At 41.5% G+C, this 23,370-nt stretch overlaps 1 protein-coding gene and 1 long non-coding RNA gene across 2 annotated transcripts; both read right to left on the minus strand.

The window, feature by feature from the left end:
• Positions 1-71: 71 nt before the first annotated feature.
• AKIRIN2 (akirin 2) lies at positions 72-22,784 on the minus strand. The gene is made up of 5 exons (XM_075923863.1): positions 22,175-22,784; positions 9,080-9,223; positions 7,273-7,422; positions 715-786; positions 72-401 (listed from the first exon to the last, which is right to left on the minus strand). Exons 1-5 carry the CDS (start codon positions 22,374-22,376, stop codon positions 391-393), a joined length of 579 nt encoding a protein of 192 aa, XP_075779978.1. The 5' UTR covers positions 22,377-22,784; the 3' UTR covers positions 72-390.
• LOC142827828 (uncharacterized) lies at positions 9,973-21,876 on the minus strand. The gene is made up of 2 exons (XR_012902595.1): positions 21,677-21,876; positions 9,973-20,703 (listed from the first exon to the last, which is right to left on the minus strand). It is a non-coding gene; the product is annotated as an uncharacterized LOC142827828 (long non-coding RNA).
• Positions 22,785-23,370: the final 586 nt, after the last annotated feature.

Genomic DNA, 23,370 nt, shown 5'->3' on the forward strand with positions numbered 1-23,370 from the left:
ATGAAAACCACACTAACTTCAGTCAGAAGTGTCATTCTACATTTTTATTTACACAACCAGTGAAGGGCAAGTTCTAGAACACCAGCTTTAATCCTTTACTTTTTCAAACTTATTAACATAAGAAGCCAAATTGTAATGATACAGCAAATGAGGCCACTGGTATTAATTATTACAGGTAGCAAAGGTCCACATCCAGGTGGTACTGACATCAGGGAGCACTCCAAAACCAGTTGCTGCATAAGAGTGGTTGCCACTGACAAAAGCTTGAAATAACCTGTGTTCACGGGGAGGCGGGGTTGGGGGAAAATATGGCATTGCTGCAAGTCTTTACCGGGACAGCTTGCAACAATTAGGGTGTATAGGGCAGCCCACATATGCAGAAAACATGATTCATGAAACATCTGAAAAGAGGGGGAAAAAAGAAAAGGTTAGTGACAAAATAACTGAATCCAAATAGAATATAAATCAAAACAGCAGCAAAAATCACTTTAAAATATAAGTCTCCAATAGTTTACAGGAAGCAAAGTTACGTGATGCACATATATTGCATTTTACAGAGCACATTTTCTTTTCACCTCAAGTTCTCCACAGCATCATGAATTTAAATCTTTTAACTCAGAGCTTTTCAGTTGAAATCTAGACAAAAACAGTGGTACTACTGTCCATTTTAAGAGAGTGTTTCTACTGGATGTTAAAGAAGCTTGAGATACTCACAACTAGCAGGCTGTTCTCCATATCGTCGCATGATCTGATCATGCGTGAACTTCACAAATGCGTCGTATTGTTCTGCAAACATTAACATTAGACGTGAGTGTACCAAGTTTAACTAAGCATAAAAAAGTCAAGGCTTAGTTTGCATTGCCCAAAAACTATGTCAATTAAAGGTTGACAGAGTCTATTGGGGTCACATATGGTTTATTCAAAACAGCCATCTCATGTCCAGCCTAAAAAAAGCCACCCTCTTTTAAATCAAGTCAGCAATCAATTGTCTTTCATTTTACAAGATAACTACAGCAGAGTAAGATAACAGAAGAATTTGGCAAAAGCATACACTGAACTTAAAGAGGATTTCAAAGCACTTTAAACACTAATATAATATACTATAATTAATATAATATACTATAATATACTATACTATAATATACTATACTATAATATACTATAATATACTATACTATACTATACTATACTATAATATACTATAATATAATATAATAGAACTGGAAGGGACCATGAGAGGTCAAGTCCAGTCCCCCTGCCCTCACAGTAGGACCAAGTACCATCCCTGACAGATTTGCCCCAGATCTCTAAATGGCCCTCTCAAGGATTGAACTCACAACCCTGGATTTAAGCAGGCCAATGCTCAAATCACTGAGCTATCCCTCCCCCACAAAGTTCTCACATAATGCCTAAAATTGGCATAATGTGACCTTTACAGATGCATAATGGAAGCCCACAGTGCTAGTTGCAGAGCTGGAAGTAAAACCCAGTTCCCGTCCTCTAACCACTGAATGTGTTTATAAAAAGAATTTGTGTGTCTGAGAAAAGACAGCAGAGAAGAATAGAAGAGGGATTTTATTACAAAGAATTTCATTGATTGCCAGAATGTTGAACAAAGTAACAGGTAACTACAGGATAAAAAACAAAGCGCAAAAACAAAAACAAAAAACACTCAACAGGGAACAGGAGATGATGGGTTTTAATAAAAACAACTAGTGAGAAATCCCTCAAATTAAATTCTAAGATTAAAATGATGCTATAAAGAATATTAAGTTCACTCTGAACTCAAAATTAGTACTTCCCAGAAAGAATTTCTATACACCACATACAGAACATATTTTTTCATATTCTAATATTGTGCCCAACATGGTATAAACTTTCAGAATTAGGAAACAGTCTCAATGTGAGGGGTCACCACGCCCCCAAGTCTCCTCCTCCTGCAAAGATGAGCAAAGTAAACAATGAATCAATAATCAGCAAGCAGTACAAAAGAACTCCAAAATGTGAACTGTCTTGACCTGTAGGCATTCAACCTTTGACTGGAATGGTCCCATACTATGGCAACCAGTTCCTTAAAGATGTTTCCCTCTCTTCTCAAGCAAAACCTGACTTAAAGGAATTAAGATTCAGCCAACTCTTCCTCAGTCACATGAGGATGCTAGCCAAAATACTGAAGTAACACAATGAGTATGTCTATACTGCAATTAGACCACCTACACCAGGTCCATGCCAGTTGACTCAGGTTCACTGCGCTCAAGCTAAGAGTCTGTTTGACTACAGTATAGAAGCTTTGGCTTTCTAGGACCTTCCCACCTTGAAGGTCCATGCTCCAAGACTGAGCATCTACACTGTAATTAAACAGCCCCTTCATCTGAACCCGAGATGGCTGGTCAGGTTGTGGGTTTTTAATTGCAGTGTGGACATAATGACAAAACACTGAAGGATCGACCAGTTGCCTAGAAACAATATTCACCAACATTAGGCAACATAATTTTAGAATTCTTAGAAAAACAATGTATTAAACACTAGAGAGTCACCTCACTTCTTCAGTTCTCTTTGCAAATTTAAATGTCTCAGTACAGCACTGATTTGCATACTATTTTCTAGTGTTCAAAATGCAGGTCTACAAATGAAATAGAGATTTGTATTTGCTTATCCTTCCCACCAAACTGTACATCACAAGAAAGGGACAAATCCACAACTGGATGTTTGAAATTAGTTTTAATAAGGCCTTATGGGGGAGAGGGATAGCTCAGTGGTTTGAGCATTGGCCTGCTAAACCCAGGGTTGTGACTTCAAACCTTGAGGGGGCCATTTAGGGATCAGGGGAAAATCTGTCAGGGGTGGTACCTGGTCCTGCCCTGAGGGCAGGGGATTGGACTCGATGACCTCTCAAGGTCCCTTCCAGCTCTATATGAGAGGTATATCGCCATAACATTAGAACTCTGGGTTTTTCCAGGTTGCCTTAAAAGTAGGTAACCAGAACCACCACAATGGAATGAGAAATGCCAGGCTGCTGCATAAAAATACAGCAGATACCATTAGAATATGCCAGTACCCTGTGACTTAACCCTAACTAACCTTCTTAGACCTGCAAAAACACTTTTATATAGGGAATTCCAGATAAACTTTCACAGGGCGCAGAAGGTGTTAGCTAGTGCTCTACTGTGACTAGACTCTCTAATTATTCTAAAGTAAATGGATGCTAATTAAAGTTCCAGGCAAGAAGTTGAGGTATTGGAGATAAAGAACCAAGGAAAGTTCACTGCACTAGGTTCACTATTTGGAGGTTCCACTGTTTGTCAGACATCTATACATAATAGAAGATGGAAAAAAGAAGCTTTCCAGGAAACTTTGGCCATTATCTTTGAAAAGTCGTAGAGATCGGGAGAAATCCCGGATGACTGGAAAAAGGCAAATGTAGTGCCCATCTTCAAAAAAGGGAAGAAGGATGATCCAGGGAACTATAGGCCAGTCAGTCTTACCTCGGTTCCTGGAAAAATCATGGAAAGGATCCTTAAGGAATCCATTTTGAGGCACTTGGAAGAAAGGAAAGTGATTAGGAATAGTCAGCATGGATTCACAAAGGGAAAGTCGTGCCTGACCAATCTGATTGGCTTCTATGATAAGGTAACTGGCTCTGTGGACGTGGGAAAGTCAGTGGATGTGATATACCTTGACTTTAGCAAGGCTTCTGATAGTCTCCCACAATATTCTTGCCAGCAAGTTAAGGGAATGTGGATTGGATAAATAGACAGTAAGATGGATAGAAAGATGGCTAGAAGGCTGGGCCCAGCAGGTAGTGATCAATGGCTCGATGTCAGGATGGCGGTCGGTTTCTAGCGGAGCGCCCCAAGGTTCGGTTCTAGGACCAGTTTTGTTCAATATCTTTATTAATGACCTGGATGAGGGGGTGGATTGCACCCTCAGCAAGTCTGCAGATGGCACTAAGTTAGGGGGAGAGGTAGATACGCTTAAGGGCAGAGATAGGATCCAGAGTGACTTAGACAAATTGGAGGATTGGGCCACAAGAAATCTGATGAGGTTCAACAAGGACAAGTGTAGAGTCCTGCACTTGGGACAGAAGAATCCGAAGCATAGTTACAAGCTGGGGACCAACAAATTAAGTAGTAGTTCTGCAGAAAAGGACCTGGGGGTTGCAGTGGATGAGAAGCTGGATATGAGTCAACAGTGTGCCCTTGTAGCCAAGAAGGCTAATGGCATATTAGGTTGCATTAAAAGGAGCACTGCCAGCAGATCCAGAGATGTCATTATTCCCCTTTATTCGGCTCTGGTGAGGCAACATCTGGAGTATTGTGTCCAGTTCTGGGTCCCCCTCCCTCCCCCGCCACTACAAAAAGGATGTGGACACATTGGAGAGGGTCCAGCGGAGGGCAACCAAAATGATTAGAGGGCTGGAGCATATGACCTATGAGGAGAGGCTGAGGGAGTTGGGTCTGTTTAGTCTGCAGAAGCGAAGAGTGAGGGGGGGATTTGATAGAAGCCTTCAACTTCCTGAAGGGAGGTTCCAAAGAGGATGGGGAGAGGCTGTTCTCAGTAGTGACAGATGGCAGAACAAGGAGCAATGGTCTCAAGTTGTGGTGGGAGAGGTCCAGGTTGGATATTAGGAAAATCTATTTCACTAGGAGGGTAGTGAAGCACTGGAATGGGTTACCTAGGGAAGTAGTGGAGTCTCCATCCTTAGAGGTGTTTAAGTCTCAGCTTGACAAAGCCCTGGCCGGGTTAATTTAGTTGGGATTGGTCCTGCCTAGAGCAGGGGGCTGGACTTGATGACCTTCTGAGGTCTCTTCCAGCTCTATGGTACTATGATTCTATATAAAAACCATAATACCTGCAGAAGCAAGAACAATCTCTGAACTTTGAAAAATACCAACAAGTTAGCTTAGGGGGAGAAAGCCATTTGGTTAAAATATGTTAAGAGTATTTCCAGGACTAGAAGCCTAACTGATTTATCCTTTCATACAGATTAGCTATCACCATGGAAAGACAGGTATATTATAAGAGGATACAACCACTGTGGTGGTAAAACACAACTGGTCTCTTACTGAAGGACTCTAAGAGGGACCCTAAGTAGCACTCCCTCCTCAAAAGTTTCCATGTGAGCACTTGTTACTACTCCCTATATGAATGAGGTAAAAATAACCCCATAGCATTTATAACAGCTCTTTTTGGTAACCTCTGCCCTAAAAGAACCCTAATCACCATATAGACTCTCTTTTCCAAAAACTAGTCTCCACTGAAACTCTGAGGAAGTGTCTACTAGACTAGAGATTTTCCAGGAAGTACCCGTCATGCAGCCACCCACCCTAGGCTGGAAACTTGTAGTTATCCAGAACATGAACGTGTAAGCAAACCTGGTCTTCAACTGAGCTCTTATAATCATACCATAGTACACAAAGAACACTTAAGGAGGTATGCACCTGATGATCTGAGGGAAAGACACAGGTACCAACAACAGTGAGAAACCATCTACTTAACACAGGTATATAGGAATATTGAGGCCCCTTAAAGGTGAATAAAGGTAGAAAAATTACTAGTTACCTGTATATTTTTTACACACAGATCTGAATGTCCTTAAGTTTAAAGCAAAGACAGATCTGTGGAGTGCCCATCCACAAGTTCAGTCAAAGTTCTTCGCCTCCACTAACTGAACTGTGTATCAGTAAGCCAGCAATCCAGCATGAAGAGCATCGAATGAATGCAACTGACCACAATGATGAGGGGTTCAGGTGCAGAGGAAACAGGCAGGCCAGAGTGTAGTAAATAGGAAAAAACTTTGCCACTGATTGGAAAAAGCACATTAGTAGTAAGCGCACGCTGCTAGTTTTCTGGGATCAATCAGGGCTGCTACATGGGAAACACTTAGTGCTAAAGGTATCTGCCCCATGTACTATCTTGAGATGTAAAATCCAGATCAGTCAACCGGTTAAATATTAGGCTAACCTAACATTTAACTGGTGAACTGTGGAGAGCCCCCAGACTATGGGTCTCCCACTCCTAGTCTAGCGCAGGGTGGGCTGTCAGCTAGCAATCTCACACGGGGGCCAGTCAGGGCTGGAGCAGCCTTCCATCCACAGCAGGCTGCTCCCGGGGAACAGGTTACCCTGTTCACATCCCTAGACTGTCCTCCCTCTGTCAAATGCAAAACTTGTATAAAAATAAAGGAAAAAGCCCTTCCCCAAAGGGGAAAGAATTCCTTGCAAACGGTTCTTAGGAAAGGCAAAAGGAAGCCATTTTTTCTGGGGAGACAGAAAATAGGGAGGAGTTGGTCACCTCAAATATGCCAACAAGAGAAATTTTCCACAAACCAATGGTATAGAAATACCCATGTGTTACAACTTCTTCCTGGAGCAGCACAGAAGGCGGATCAGATAGCAGAAAACTAAGTTACAACTGTTCAAAGATAAATACTTAAAATTTTCAACTTGGGCATTTAATTTCTTAGCCAATGCCAGGTTAGATACACAGCGGACATAACATTAGTTACAGAAATTACTGTGGTTGCCAAATATTACAGATTGAACCTCTCTAGTCTGGAACACTCTGATACAGCAACATCCATTGTCCAGCATGATTTTAGTTAGCCAGATGTCCAGTTATCACTCATATTTCACGTTTCTCACAATCCCATAAGTTTAACAGCACCAATCTTGGCTCTCAAATGTTCTGTGCTGTTATTTAGTGCTAATTAACCCTTAAATGTCTTCTAACAGCCCACTATGCGGTAGAAGCATTGGTAATGCTGCTAGGCTAGTGGTGGAAAACCTGCAGCCTGCGGGCCCCCAGTAGTGGCCTTCCACACATTCCCCTCACGCACAGGGTCACCAGAAACCTGCATTCCTGCTCCTTCCCGTCTCCCAGCAGTTTTGGAGGTGCCACGAACTGCCTTATTCGTGCTCCATCCCTGTCATTCCAGCTCAGAGAGGGAGGAGTGGAGAAAGAGCCTGGCAGAGGCAGAAATAGATTAGTGCAGGGCTTCGGTGCCCCTGTGCTCAAGAGGCACATGTGAGAGGGGGGAGCAGGCAGGGGGCTGCATGCAGAGCCCCAGTGGGCCTTGGACTGCTGTGGCCCACTGATGTGAAAGAGGGCCACTCATACAGCCCACCCACCATTCCTGGCTGCCTATCCCCATGCTAAACAATATTGGGTCAGCAAATTCTCTGATTCAACACCAGTCAGATCCCGTGGGTGCCAGACTAGAGAAGTTCAACCTGTAATCCATTTTTTATGTAACATTTAATTCAAACACACCTGCAAGCTTTGTGGTCAAAATTTCTTCATACTCCTCACGGATTTTTTCTTCACGTTCTTTCAGCAAACGTTCACAGATCATTCCAACTTGTCTAAGAGTAAACAGGGGCTGTTCTTTTTTCAATGGTGATGATGCTGCAGATGAAGTACCTATAATTAAATAATATTTACCCAGAAGTTATTCAGTTATCACTCACTTTCCAACCACCTGCAGCACTTCTTTAACAATAAATGTGTTCGCCAAACAAAACATTTGGCAAAATTTTGCTTTACTTTTTGGATACTTCCCAATTATTGATCCTGTAAATATTTTAAACCATCACTTTGAGGGGAAATAACCTAAAATTTGGCTTTCATTTCAGTCTGCTCCAAAGTAGTTACGTTAGTGTGTAATTGAATAGTCATGTGAACACATCAAATTTTAGCAGTTACACAACTATTCAACAGCCCCTGGAGGGGGGCAGCCAATGCACTCCTGGGGAGCTCCCTATCATCCAACGCTGCTGCTTCTATCAGAGGCAGCAGCGCAGGGTAGTAGGCAGGAGCCAGTCCCTGAGGGAAGCTGGTTTTAAAACAGGCTCCTCACACAGACAGACTTCCACCTGCCGCCCCATGCTGCTGCCTCCGATACAGAGGCAGCAGCGTGGGGCAGCAACAACTCCTGTGGGGCCTGTGGACAGAGGCTGTGCCAGTATCCATGAAGCAGCTTCCGTCCATGGTGTGCCACGGCCTGCTGCAGATGGAGGCTGCCCTGCAGCAGCCTCCCCCACCACATGCTGCTGCCTCTGTGGGAAGCAACAAAGGGGAGGGGAGGGCGGCAGGCGGCTCCATGGAGCCAGCACCCACATGTACCGGCTCTCACTTGCCCCCTCCCCCACACCGGGAATGTTACTATTCAATTAATTGATTGGGGGGGGGGGACCTTCCTGCTGCAGTTTTGCATTTATATGTAGCAAGAGCCCACTGGGCTCTTACTATATTTGAAGTGCAGAGCAGCAGCAGGATTAGCTCCCTGGGGTGGCTCTGCCTCCCCACCTCCCCTTCCCTGGAGATGGTGCTGCAGGGGAAGACAGTCGAGTACTCACTCAACTACCCAATAGGCCTTTGCTTATTGGGTACTCAACTAGCTGCTTACATCCCTAGTGCTGGCAGCCAGTTTAAAAGCCAGTGTACCAGCTCCTGCCCCCAGAAGCAGTGACGGGGAGCCAAGTGACTCCACGGGATCTAGTACTCACAGGCACCAGCTCTCGCCTTCCCCCCTCTCCCTGATACAGAGGCAGCCGAGGGGTGGGGCAGAGAGCAGGGCAGGTTAGTCGACACGATTGACTGATAAGCCCAGACTTATCTGTTAACTTATGTGGTCATCTACACATTGACATCCCTACTCCAAGGATAATCAAATACTCAAAAAAAAATTATTAAGTGTCATTTACTACACGCAAAAATGTCTATTACAGCAAAGACAAGACTTATCTTACAGTCTTCATTAAGGATCCTAGACATTAATACTAAGTAAAATTACATCCTTTTATAAAGTATCAGCTAATCTTTCTCTTAAAACATCTGCTGCTCAACGGACTAGAAAAAGTTTGATGATTCACTAGGAATGAGCAAACAAAAGCTTAGCAGAGTGTGCTTTTTTAATTCTTCTAATCAAAAACTGGAATCTGCCAAGATGTTAAATGCCCATAATTAATGCAGCTCCACTGACAATAATGATATGCCTGAGCAAGAGACTGGAATCAGAGAAGTTGAGAAAATTTACCTGCCCATGTTTATATCAAAGTTACAGAGTTGTGTTAGATACCTGGCAAAGCTGGTCCAGTAAGAAGAAATGCATGTGGCTGTGCATCAGTAGAACAACATGGATCTGTCTGCTGGAAGCTATTTTCTAAGTGTCTCCTCTTCTGCATGCGTTTGTACTCCTGTTTTATGTTGTACAGAATTTGTTCTAAAAGATAAGTTAAAAAAAGTTAACCTAATAATGACTATTTTACAGTATCCCTCAATTACATTTCCATTTCAGATATCAAGCATCCAGGATAATTAACTGATATCAATAATAATTCCTAAAGCTATTTTTTAAGCGAGGTATAAGTCTGCAACCCACTAAAGGGGCTATTTTATCAGTTACATTCATGTATAAAATGCAAATATAAATTAAGAATGTGACATTTAAAGAAGTTCATTCCATAATATTCACATTAAAAGATGAAGATTCAAATGACAAAAGTTATACTGGTCTGAGGTACAAGAGCAGCATCACCTGCTAGGGTGAGGAATTAGTGACACCTTTATAGTCATGAGTCATCACAGTTAGAAGTAAACAACATATAGCTTTGGAAACCTGGGAATTTCAGCCTTCCCATCCTACTAGCACTCTCCACCTTCTGTTGACACATCTGATTTAAATACAATTCTTAGGATTCCCTCTGACCCCACCCTTAAATCTCATCTTCATTAAAAGGTAATATCTAAACACCTCCATAATTAGAAACCAGCCATTTAAAAGCAGAGACTCCAGGGCTACAGATAGAAACCAATATTTTACCCTATTTTCTTTTTCCCCTCCCAGAGATGCTGATGACATGTTGCAGGAGGGAAGAAAACAAGAGCATAATCAGAATAATATAATTGTATAGTGAGATTGTATCTTGAGACCTGCCGGAACTACTCTACAAGGCAAATCAGTATTTAAAAAAAAAAAAAAAAAAACTTTCAGGATCAGCAGCTGTCTGGACCATGGTCCAGACAAATAGTATTTCCTGGATCAATTTTTGCTCTCTTTTGAAGGACAATATGGTGTTAAATATTACCACTATATGTAAAATTTGAAGTACCCTGAATAACTAATCTCAATAAATTTCAAGTGTAAGAATCTCAATGATCATCATGTTAGGTGTTACTGTAGCCAGTTAGGTTGTTACTAGTATGTGTTTTTCTAAACTTAAGAAATTAATATGCAAGATACATACTGAAATTTCACAATTTTACCAAATCAATTCTTTCAGTGGCTACATATTTTTAAAGAGTTAATTTAAAGTAACATTAACCGTTAATTTCTATTACCCCCAAAATACTACTCCACAATAAGAAAATAAAAATTCTCATGTTTTAAAAGTTTGACTTTTATTTCAAAATCTGGCATCTAATAATTTCTAGAAACATGTTCAAAGTATAATTTAGACATCACTTCCCTTTGCCTCCCCACAAGACATTCCTATGTTGTTCTCTCTGCAATTAAACAGTTACCTGTAGCAACTTTTACAGTTTTTGCTACCATGAGCATCAATCAGCACCTAATGTAGACAACATAATACAGAAGAACTTTCCTCCCTTCTCAGTTTCACAGGACACATCAAAAAGCTTCAAAGAATTAAAAGAAAAATCTTTACAGGCTTTCTGCTCTTTAAGAAAGGCCTCATGATGCTTGCTGGCACCCCTCTCCCACAGGCATTTTTCAGATCTCTGTAGATCCAACCATGGTTTTAAAAAAATTTCTGTTCATAGCAAAGATGATGAACATTAGTTTATGTATAATTCAATTTTCATTTTACAAAATTAAGTTTCTAGTCCTTAAGGCAAAGATATCTTTCCAAATGTCAACTAAACAGAAAGTAATTGAAGCTGTCTCCCTGAATCTGAAGACAATTCAGTCAGTATCATCCCAGCTGCTCCTTTGTGTTTTGCCAAACTGCAAAATGGTTCTGCTCTAGAATCCTGTGGGCAACAGTGTCTGAGCATGCATAATGGATTAATTTAACACTCCTGTCAAATAGGTAAACTGAGACATAGAAGCTTAAAGTGACTTGTCCAAAAACACATAAGGTTGTGGCACAGCCAGTAGCAGGAAACAGATCTCTCATATTCCTGGTCCAGAGATTTAACCGCAGAACTATCCCTCGTCCAGAGATTTAACCACAGAACTATCCTTCTCAAATTTCAATACCTCTGAAATGATAGATACCTCCTAGTGCTAGATTACAAATGACAGGGAATCTTGACAGCAACAGTATCATCCCTTCAAGTTCAGCAAGGTGTCTTCTCACTTGAATTATACACCATTAGGTATCATAGAATACTAGAACTGGAAGGGACCGCAAAGATCATCAAGTCCAGTCCCCTGCCATCACAGCAGGACCAAGCACCCCTGATAAATGCCTATCCATCCTGCTCTTAAATATCACCAGTGATGGAGATTTCACAGCCTCCCTTGGCAATTTATTCCAGTGTTTAACCACCTTGACAGTTCTGAAATTTTTCCTAATGTCCAACCTAAACCTCCCTTGTTGCAATTTAAGCCTTATAGCACAAAATATTAAAAAAACTCAAATGAAGCCACAAAGGAAAAAGGTACAATGAAAGCAAGGGACATGATAAATTAAGCTTTCTAATCTATTTATAAGAGTGCATGTACAACAGAAGCTCTCAAATTGTGATCCAGGAAGCACTTCCTGTCCACCATGGTGCTGAGGTCACATTTCCAGCTTCTAAGTTACATTCAGAGTTAAATAATTTTCTTGATATCACTTTCTATACAAGTGCTGCAGTCCATACAGAAATGTTATGTGATTGTGAAATGGAGGACAGCTGGTTCCACATTGAAGCGTTCCATGTTATTAAAAATATGCATACTAGTTTTTATATATTTCAGAAAGGACAAGATCAAAGTGCATTAATTATTAGGGATGAGAAAGTTACAGGCAGCCTCCTCTCCACCATAAAGAGGCAACAATAAGGCGGGGGAGGTGCAGGCAGGAGCTGATGCATGGAGGCCGCCAGCTTAAAAGCCAGCTCCCTATGCACATCCACTCCCGGGAAGTGGCCTGCACCCCTCCCCCTCTGTGTGTAAATGTGTGACTACTGGAATTTTCAGCAGTTACATGTTTAAACACATTTTAACATCCCTATTAACTATTAACGTGTCAGTAAAGACCACATGGACATTTAGATCTCAGCAGGCTAGCGCAGGATAGACTCCCACCCCAGCTTACCACAGTCTAGGACAGAGGTGGCCAACCCGCAGCTCCTCTTTGCTCATAGAAATGTGACTCTTACTAGGGTTACCGTTCATCCATTTTTCCCCCGGACATGTCCTTGTTTTCCCATGTTAAACTGCTGTCCGGCTTTTTTAAAAACACAAAAAATGTCCAGGATTCAGCGACGGAGTGGAGGTACCTGCCTTCAAGGGAACATTCGACTGTCTTTCAGAGCCGTGCACCTGGACAGTTCACAGTCACTCTGCGCATGCGCCCCAGTGCCTGGAGGGAAAAGCGTGTGGCTGCAGCAGCTCCTGAGACACCCAGGGTGTTGTTAAAAGAATAAAAGATTCTGGGGCTGCCTGGCTTTTGGGGAGGGGCATTGGGTTAGAGCAGGAAGGGGGGGGATTGGGGCTGCCTCATTCTGGGGAAGGGGATTGGGTTAGAGCAGGGAGGCTGGAGGTGCCTTAGGGTTATAGATATATAAAAATAAATATATAGTATGTGGCTCTTTGCACTACTATCCACAGCTATTTTGGCTCTTAAGTCTCTTAATGGTTGGCCACCTCTGATCTAGGAGTTCATGCAGACAAGCTCCCTATATCTTAAGTTCCAAGTGCATGGCACCAGATCTACATTGCACTGTCTAGTCCATGTCAAGTACTTTTAAAAAAGAACCTAGTTGATCAACTCTACAGCCATCAATTAAACTTCAAACATGACAAAACAACAACAAAAGTATTTATCTGCAGTTTTGCACAAATACGAGATGTATTCAAACTTTCAACTGCAACAGAGTGTAACAATGGGAATACCCTTGGCCTTATTAAAAAAGAATTTCTGAATTTCTGAAATTTCTGAAGCCATCTCAACCAAAATAGTGTCACTTCTTCCTGTTCACTACTAAGTAGCTGAGAAAACCCTCATGCTTGTATGACTCAAAGCACTGGATAAAATCTAAAAAGCAGGCACACAATAATTGGAATAAAAAAAGCTAGACTGCACTAGGTCACTAAAAAACATTACACCAGCAAAACAGGCAATATGCATGTACAGGGCTTGACAAACGGCGGCAAAACCTACTCGCCAGCCCCGCACTGCGCATGCACAACACCTGCATTGCCCATGCGCACGCCGCCAGCAAATGAGGCGACCAGCTGAAATCTACTCGTCACAGGCAAGTAGATTCAGTGATTTGTCGAGCCCTGAGCATGCATATCAGGGATGCAAAAATCATTTAATACACTAATCGTGTAACCACTAAAAATCTTAGTGGTTACATGCACTACAGGCTCTGCAGTATTAAGCCAGGAGCCGGCTGAGTTCAACCAATACCATTAACCAATAAGCATTAGCTTATAAGTTAAATTCTAAGATCCCTAATCAGCACTTGGTTCATATTTTTGTGTAAACCAGAGGTTCTCAAATTGGTCTGCAGAGCACTCGGTGATCTGCCCAGCTGTCAGATCATATTAAATTGCTTCTTCCAACTTCCACATTGCACTGAAGGTGGGTAACATACAAAATTACTTCATTTTACTTTGTGTGTGCATACTAGGCAGGTGAAGCAGGAAACTCCCAGCTCTGGGGGGCTGCTCCTGGGCACTGGTTTATCAGTACCCGGTAAGCATCACTCTGCTTTTCCTTTAATGCATGATTAAGAGTACACAAAAGTTTTGTATTAATGTAGAGTTCTTGCCAGTCACTCATCCCATCCTGGCCAATAGTTACTGAGAAATTATTTAAAACTGCAACTGCAATTTGCTTTTAACTAAAAAGGCACACATTTAGGGAAGGAAACATTTCGCTATTCCCAATATGAAGTTTAGTTACTGTCAGGTGCCCCACCTCTTTTTTTTGGGGGGGGGGGGGGTAGAGGGTGGGAGGTTTGCTTTTTATATTAGCAAGTTTACAAATCTTGATTCCTGGCTTCCCTCAATTAGCTGAAGGACACTCTAGCAAAATGATAAGACAGTTATTCGGAAGCTTGAAATACAAGTGACAGCTTTCCCAGCCTTCAACTAGAACTTGAAGCTTGTTTCAGTTTGCAATGTCACCTTCCAATGTATTCCTTTAGAGCCAAATCAAAGAATTCTTAAGAACTAAGCTTGGCAAGCTAGTCAAATAATGTAACTGACAACTGATTATTTGTCCATGGTCGAATATCCCAGCTAGAATACTCCACGGCAGGTGATGGCCTAGGTTTGATTGCATCATTGTGCTACCTGCTAGGAAACCTACTTAAATATCTTGATCACTCATTTTATTGCATGCATGCTAATACCATGTGCTCTGAAAAAGTGAAGTATCTGAAACCTAAAGTGAACTAAACAAGTTTTTAATTGAAATCTATTTTTATACATGTGAAAGCTGCTTGGGCTTTTTTGATGAGTATCCAAACCACCTCTGGTATTATGGATGTGCTGCCCTATTATGCTATTTTTCATTGGTCATATATTAAAAATTGACAACTTTCTCATCACATCAAAAATGAAAAAAGCATTCCTCAATTTTTTTTCAAAAACAGAAGTATCAGCATCATTTTGAGTATCCTTGTCTTATTTGATGGACCCCTTTTATTAAATGTCTCAACAATCTTCAATTATGCAAGATGATATGAGTTGCTGTCGGCAAAGCCTATCAGAGATCAAAGTCTTAGTCTTTTGCTAACATTCTAATAAATTTGTGTTTTAAAATATCTGACTTTTTTAAACCAATATTCAAAACCTAATCAATTATAAGATTTTCATGAAGGAGACAAGTAGAAAACTTCCATGATGTCATTTTATATAATCAAGGACCCCAGTTCCTTTTAAAATGAACTTTTTCACAGTTCAGTAATTCCTAATTATTACTATCTCAATTATTTACAAGCTTTTTCACTCGCCGAGATCTATCCCTCTTGTTCAATATGCCTTTGATTTGGTGCAACTACACCTCTGATTCCAGGCTCACCAGACAAGTATTCTTCCATGAGCTGTTATACTATTTAACCATCAAGAAATCTGTATTGGGAGAACAGAAGGGTATCATTTGAGCTCCACTATTTTTCACTCAGTAACACACCTACACTCTGAACCAGTCAACCCAACTGAGCTCTCTCAAGAAAAAAGTTAATCAAGACGTGCATTTCAGAGAGATCCAGACATTTGGCACACTCGTTTTAGTCACAGTCATATTCCCACCATACCTGTTGGTTTTTGCAGTCGACTGACTATAAAAATATTTGTCTTAAAGGCTAGACTGCACCACTATCAGCGCATTTTATTGTTTGGCACTTCTAACTCAAGTGCCCACATTTACAGGACCAGCAGCAGAACCTTTCAAGAGGTGCAGAGCTGACGCTTATGAGATCCCATTATCCAGGACCACAAATTAATGAAGGTTCTGCTCCACGTTTGGCCTTCACATTAGCATTAGTACATTTCATAATATAGTGACATTTCGGAAAATTCCAGATCCCTGGGGCAGGGAGGGGTCTTAAGGAATGAAAAATAATAGAACAGGCGGTGTAAAATATGCCAAGGCTACTGGCAATTCTGTATTATTCTATGATCACCATAATTTTGTGTGTCAAAGTAAAAAATTCAGGATAATCAAAGTGTAAGCTGCACTTGATGTTCAGCCTATTAATCACTTTATGCACCTTTGGATTTAAAATCATCTTTCAAAATTAGGCAAAAATGATTTAACAAGTTCAAATAGAGGGGATATCTCCCATTTAATTAACCAGTTAAACAGTGTTTAGCCAGTTAATCAATTGGGGGAGGGGGGGAGGGAGACCACACTAGGGCCCGGCATGGACAAGGGATGCTCTGGAACGACCCTGTCCACCAAGGGCCCAGCAGTGCTGCAGCAGCCCTCTGCCCACAGCAGGGGGAGAGATGATCCAGCCCCCACTGGTGAAATGAACCAGTAAGCAACATACATTAAGGCTAACCCCCACTGGTTAATCCACATTCTTACATAGTGTATTTTAATTCAAGGAACACAGTTCTATGATACATAGGAATTCTGAAAACACTGGTATGTTGCCATGATAATACAAGGGGAAATTGTCCTCCTAATGAGTATGTGCACAAGATTGTTTTTCTATTTAAATTCTGTTTACTTCTAGAAACAACATGGTAGATGTCCTTTTTAGGCCTTCAAGTCTTGCTAGTCTTGGTACTCAAACTTGTAGTTGGCCACTGCCTGCTAGGCTTCAGACAGAAGAAGCAGGTTTCTTGACAAGGTTAACTCCCAGGTCAAAGGAAAAAGAGAGCTTACTGGAAGATTCCACAGTTATTTTTCTAAGTATGCCAATTTTTTTCTTGCATAGTTTTCCACTGGATTTAAATATTTCACAGAAAAATCTGCTGTAAGAACATATTGAATGGCAAAGTCTTATACTAAAATCTGTACATGAAAATTCAATACCACCTCAAGGAATAACTAAGCCCATTTTCCTTTTCCATATTTGCCACAATTGCTAGGGACATATACATAAAAACAGAAGTCTGCATTTCTTAAGAATTCAAAATAAATGTGAGGCGAAAGAAAGTTAAATCCCATTTTTGAATAATTTAGTACTCATAACAAGGATGAGAAAAGGTACAGCATGGTAAAGTGCTATAGCCTTCAAACTCATAAACCAATGTGCCTCAACCCTGAATTAGAGTTAAAGATTCATTTTTTATAAACCTATTCAATTAGAGGCCTCTCTGCCAAGACTTCCAATAAAGGTGTATTTCGAGACTGTGGTTTGTGATGTGGGTATGTGGAAAGTTGAACTAGTTTAGTTTTCTTTGCTACTAATCTTTGCTTGGATTTGAACCAATGACATCTGAAATGAAAGGCCCTATACTCCCAATTCTTCCTGCATAATTTTTGTTTGTGAATCAATAAATAACCAGGGAAATGTTCACAAGAATGATTACTTCAGATGGAAAAAAACCTGCAAATATCAATGAACTCAACAATCTTGCTCATGCATTTTTAAGAGATTTTTCAGGCTATTTCTAAATACAATATTTTGCATGATTTTGTAAGATATTAGATGCCATTTAACCTTTGAAATTAAGCCATTTTCATTGAAGAACACTCCTGAAATGAGTTTGTTTAAAGGAACAATATGCCATCTGGAGCAAAGATGCAGAAAAGTCATCTGAAGTTACTATGTCAAGGAGATTTTCAATAGCAGTGACAACAGATCAGCACTACATTTTCATTTATTTGGACAACACCCTACATGCCTAAAAACTCCAGTTTCAGAAATGCCTGTAGCCAGAACAATATAACGTCCCTTTTAATTATAAACAAAATCCTAGAATTGTCAATTAGTAAATTATTATTATTTTTGCCCTTAATATGTTACTCTCCTCAACAAACCTAACCAAAGATAAACCTGTACTGACATCTAAAATAATAAAATAATACATCATTCCTCCCACCACTTAAATTTATCAGATTGAAAAAAAAAACCTGACAGTAGCTTAAAGTTTCACAGGTGGGGGATACAGTACAGCAAGCTACCAAGGAACACCTAAGTTTAAGTTATGCCCAGATCACAAATGACTTTGAACTTGGTGGACTCATCTTCATTGTGCGCCCAAAACACAAAACCCACTACAAAAAAATGGCAAAAATGGCTGTCTCTTTAAAAAAAAACAACCCTGGGTCTCACTCTATAAAAAAGACTCAAGACACTACCATTTATATGCTTTATTTTCAGAATAACTAAAATCACCCACATTAATAAGAGCCACCACCTAATCTGTTGGAGGTACCACAATAAAGCATATATTATTTTAACCCAAGTTGACAGGGAAATCCTCCAGATAAAAGAAAGTGAGCACCACTGCTGATTTTTTTGTTTAATGTTAGCCCTTCAAAGAATTTAAAAATAAATAATTTAAAGTGTGTTCTGTACTTCTACTTGCCTGAAATCCCTTGTTACATATATTCTAGCTAAGATTTGATTAAGAAAGAATATTTTGTGTATACAGAGAAACACTAGAAGAACAAAGACCTAATCTGTTCAGAAGGGGGGGGGGGGGAATCTTACTTACATTAAGATAACACTAGTTCCCTTCCAGAATAGTTGTAAGTAATATTATCTGCACACTACAAATAATGAACATAAATTAACCTTGATTTAAAAGCTTAAGATAAATAACTCCTTTCAGAGGCAACACACTTAATGATATAGAAGAGAAGAATGATTGAGAACAGTCATAATAGTACCATATATAAAATTTATATGGGGTATAGATGAGAAACCACAAAACACAATTCATCTGCCAAACCCACTGAGAAACTAAAAAGGACGTAAGAGCTGTACTAACATCACAAAATATTAAAACACATCTCCTGTTAGATATAAATTTCACCCTAAGTCATCCCTCTCCCAAACAGACACATCATTTATTTGCCTATGAGTATGTTATACTTAAGACAGCTGGTGTCTCCTCTAACTAGCACACAATGTGAATTCCTGCAGAACTATTGCCATTCAACTTACATTTTGTTTCCAGATAACACATTTGTTTCTGAAAAGATGAATGAAGCATTGACATACTTCATGCACAACCCATAAACTGGAGTTAAAAAGCACAGCACTGACAGTAAAAGGAAGAGCTTAAAAAACAACAAATAGTCTGGTAGCACTTTATACCACAAGTACATAGTTCTTCCTTTTACTGCTGCAGGGGATAGCCAAGTTAGTCTATAAAGTGCTACCAGACTTCGTTGTTTAAGTTTGTCCTGTACAGACTAACAAAACACGTAGATGGTATCATGAGCTTTAGTGGGCACAGCCCACTTCTTCAGATGTACCCACGAAAGCTCATGCCACCATCCACATGTATTGTTAGTCTATAAAGTGCTACCAGACTATTTGTTGTTTTTTAAGTTTATCCTGTACAGACTAACTGGGCTACCCCCTGAAGCAATAAAAGGAAGAACTATGTACTTGTGGTATAAAACACCATCTTGATTTAAACAGCAGCAACAAGTTGTTTCACACACATAATTTAGGCTTCAAATTACTACAAATATTTCCATTAAAATTTAAAACAAATTTGGCTGAGAGTGTTGAAAACCTAAACAGTTCAGCACTAAAGTCCACCTATTGTGAGTATTTGTCAGTAAGTACAAAAATTTAATTGTAATTTTTGTTACTTATTTATTTTAGGAACATTCTATGTTTTATAACCTACAGGCACTCCGTTCTTTACAGCATGCCTTTCAAATGGAAGCCTCTCGTTTTCAAATAATGTATTGGCAAATAAGATCAGGATAATAATGCACTTAGAAATGTTACTATTAGTATGTTCAGTCAAAAGCATAAAATTAGGGGGAATTTCAATATTCTCAGTAAACATTAAAGAGATATGCAAAGCAAAAGCTCCCATTTCACAACATTATTACAGCAATCTTATGTCAGAGCACACCCATGTGTGTGAGCATGCATAGATCCCAATTAAATTGAGCAAGATTGTTCAAGACCAGTCAGTAACTCATGAACATTTTTATTCATTTGTACCTTATCTTTTACTACATTGTAATTCACAAAGTCACCATAATTACTCTGATAAACCAGTTTCCTTTTCAAACTAGAACCAACTATTCTGTACCAGAAATCATAATTTAGAGTCTAATAGTGGAAAACATAGTTTAAGAACTACTTGTTTTTATTTCTGCTTGGAAAGTAAAAAAAAAGATGCAATTACAATGCTTGAATTATTATTCAAGATTTGATATTAAAATTGAGAAACTGTTCATAGCAAATTTCTCTCAAGTTTTATCTTAACGATGCAGTGTAAAAATTAGTGCATGGATACAAATATCCATAAGTAAAAGCGGATATGAATATGGATCAGCTGTACAAATCACTTAGATTGACATTTCCTCTCCAATAACCAGTGCGTTGAAATCTTTCCTAATTGAACAAATTTAAGAAATTGTTCTCTTCAGAAACATTTACTGGATTATGCATATTCTTGCCATTGTAGAATCATTTATGAATTTAAATTATCCTTTTTTTTTTCAAAAGAAAGATGAAGGACCCAAGACAAACCAACTACATATGCTCAACATTATCAGCCAATAATAAATCTTAGTCTCTAAAGCCCTCTAAAGACCATATATTATTAAGATAGAAAATGATTTTAGGCCCAAGCGTCGAAATTGTATTTATACTCTTCTCCCCTTGAGTAGGATGCATTACTCTATTACAGTGCAGTACCCTAACCAGCTTTTTTTTAAAATCACATTTACATTAATTATTCATAGCAGGGATCCTCCTACTCCCCTTAGAAATTATTCAACTAAAATGATAGTATTTAAACAGAAACTCATATTTTAAAATGATAAGTGAACTCAGCTTGTTCTTAATGATTACACACAGACATGTAAATGTTTTACTGTAGGGTCATCCTTACAAAGCTGCCTGATGATCCATTTCAAGGCCCTAAATATTTATATTAAAGAAATAAAATATAATCAGTCACCAAATTCAAAATGGTAGATTTTATACAATACCATAATATCATGATCCCTTAAACTTGATTTTTTCAGTGTTTGACTAAAGTCTGTAGAATCAGGACTATTTAATCAGGGCAAGTTACAGTAAATCAAAACTGTTCTAGTAACAAAACTCAAAATACACAATTAAAACTACAATTTAGCACCAGAAGTATAGGAATTCAGCAATTCTTATCAAAAGGGGTAACATTTAATAAAGGACTTGAGTTAGTGACAATTTAGAAAAGACTTTTTTCTGTACACAAAGGATTTACACCACACAAAAAACAACCCTCATGACTGACTGCAAGCAGATGACAAACGCTGTTTAGTGTATTACTGGAAGCTGCAGGCTAAACAGACAGAAGTCTGCAAGACTGCACAACCAGCCAAAATTCATTTTCTCCTAGATTTGTTTGTGAAATTGATCTAGTTGCTTTTTAAATTGAAACAACTGCACAAACATGCCCAGAGCTAAGTCTTAGGGACACCAGTTGAATCTTCTCTTACTTTGTGAAGAGCATGAAAGGGTTTATATCCTTCAACATCTTTGCGATGCGAGGAGACTCGCTGCTTACATTTTATTTCGCCCCGAAGGCAACTTAAGCGTTTAAAAAAAAGAATCGTTTGCACCACTTGATTTTTTTCCATGAAACTTTAAAGACACCACAGACTGAGGGGTCCGTGCCACATACTACGCGACATTTTCCCTTTGTTGTATCCGCTTTCGCTTTTGCCCAAGTGGCGTTTTGCAGGTGATTGATGACAGGACGTGCCCTCCCCACCTCCCTCCCAGCCAATATCTGAACAGCAGGAGGTGTCGCCGCCTGCCTCACAAGGCACCACCACTCTCTCCCGGCGCTAATGGCTGCAACAAATCGATCAGGGGGGCCAGAGAGAGGGGCCTCGAGCCCAAGCACCTTTCCTGGGTGTGATTGCGCCTCCTCCACGCCCCTTCGTACATGTTCACCTCCTACGCCCCCGGGATTTCCGCAGTTTGACTCGCCCCTGCGGCTCCCCAGCCGCATCCTGCGGCCCATGGGAACCCAACACGCCGGCTCCCCCGCCTAGAATGAGTCCTTTCCCATCCCCCAGCCCAGCCCGTCCCCGACCTGCCGCCTCAGCCTGCACCCTTCCCCACCCCCCGCCGCCGCCCGGCATTAGCCCAGCTCGCCCCCTCCCCCTTTGCTGCAAACGGCCATTTCTATTGTGTCGTCTCCGTGGCGATGCCAAGCAGAGACGGACTCGGCCCGTCTGAGCCGCTGCCAGTCCCGCGGCCCGAGAGAAAATGGCTGGAGGAGGCTCAAGACCCACCCAGCTGCCCCCCTCCGCTCCATCCCCCGCCTGGCGCACTCCCAGGCAGGGCCGAGACCCCCCCCCCCCCTCCGCCCAAACTGCGCCCCGTCCCCGGCACCCACCTGTGGTGAGGCGGGAGGACACCTCCCCGAAGGGAGAGGGCTCCATGCGCAGGTATTTCTGCGGCGAGGCGGCGGCGAAGGAGGAGGCGGCGGCCGAGGAGGCCGGGGCTGACAATGGCGCACATCGCCTCCGCTTCGGGGAGGCCGGGCTCAGCAGAGGGTCGAAATCCAGAGTCCTTTTCAATGTGGCGCCGCAAGCCATGGCTGGGGGGCGGCGGGCCGGGCCGGGGAGAGCGGGGGGACGGGGCTCGGTGCGAGGGGTGGGGGAGACGGCAGCAGCCGGCCCAGCCTAGAGACGCCTTCCCCACCGTCTGGGGCGGATGGGGGGAGGGGAGCTGCGTCAGGGCCTCCGCCTCCTCCCTATCGCCCTCTCCCGGGAGCGGCTCCGGCCCCCCCGGCGGCTCCTTCGCCGGCGGATTCGCTCTGCGCCCGGCCCGTCCTCGCGAATTCCGCCCCCGGCCGTTCCCGGGACGGCAGCTGGGCCGGTAGGTGCGGCGCGGGGCTCGGCTCGCCGGCCAGGGGCCGCCGATGAAAAGCGATGGCAGCGGCGGCACCGACGCTTCCCTCTGTGACTCTCCCACACCAGCAATATGGCGTCAATAACAACGCCGCTGATTCAAAAACCAGCCCTCTTCACTGCGGCTGCGTAGCAGGGCGGTGGCCGCCGCAAAGGCTCAGGGGACTTGTGGTTTTTTACCGGCTTTCCCGGCACGATGCAAAAGCGGGGTGAACGACACTTCCCGCCGTGCAGCGCGACGGAGCCCTAGCTTCCGGGGTAGAATTTAAATCCCACAGAGGCCGTAGTGTGAGATGCAGGTTAAAGGACAAGTGATTGAGCGTGGTAGCCTTCTAGGTCTCTAGCACAGAAAGTAGATAAATAGCATTCAAGCATGCAAGGGGAGCTTTAGTCCTGAGAGAATAAAACACACTTGCACCCAGGAAAATGGGCCTCATGCTTAGGGGGAGGGGCAAGTTCATGTGTCAAGATTTCCTGGAACACAAAGCTGATCAGGAAGATAAGAAATGTAAAGAAAAAAGGCCCTATAAATGTGGTTGGGGCTGGCAATCTAGGATTGGGATTGGGGAGAAGAGTGTTACCTGTTCTCAGCAGTAATAGTGATTTTATATATAATGGCATTCCTGCTTGGGTGCTGCACAAAAAGCATTTCTGTATGATATTACAAGTGCTTTACAAC

Source organism: Pelodiscus sinensis, chromosome 3, assembly GCF_049634645.1.
Source record: "Pelodiscus sinensis isolate JC-2024 chromosome 3, ASM4963464v1, whole genome shotgun sequence".
NCBI lineage: Eukaryota > Metazoa > Chordata > Testudines > Trionychidae > Pelodiscus > Pelodiscus sinensis.

Excerpts from the sequence above, each read along its gene's own strand:
- AKIRIN2 (XM_075923863.1), bottom strand. The coding sequence starts at position 22,376 with ATGGCTTGCGGCGCCACATTGAAAAGGACTCTGGATTTCGACCCTCTG. Across the intron at positions 9,224-22,174 it reads GTCCTCCCGCCTCACCACAG|AACAAATTCTGTACAACATA; the intron begins GTGGGTGCCGGG and ends CTTATCTTTTAG. Across the intron at positions 7,423-9,079 it reads TACTGGACCAGCTTTGCCAG|GTACTTCATCTGCAGCATCA; the intron begins GTATCTAACACA and ends ATTTAATTATAG.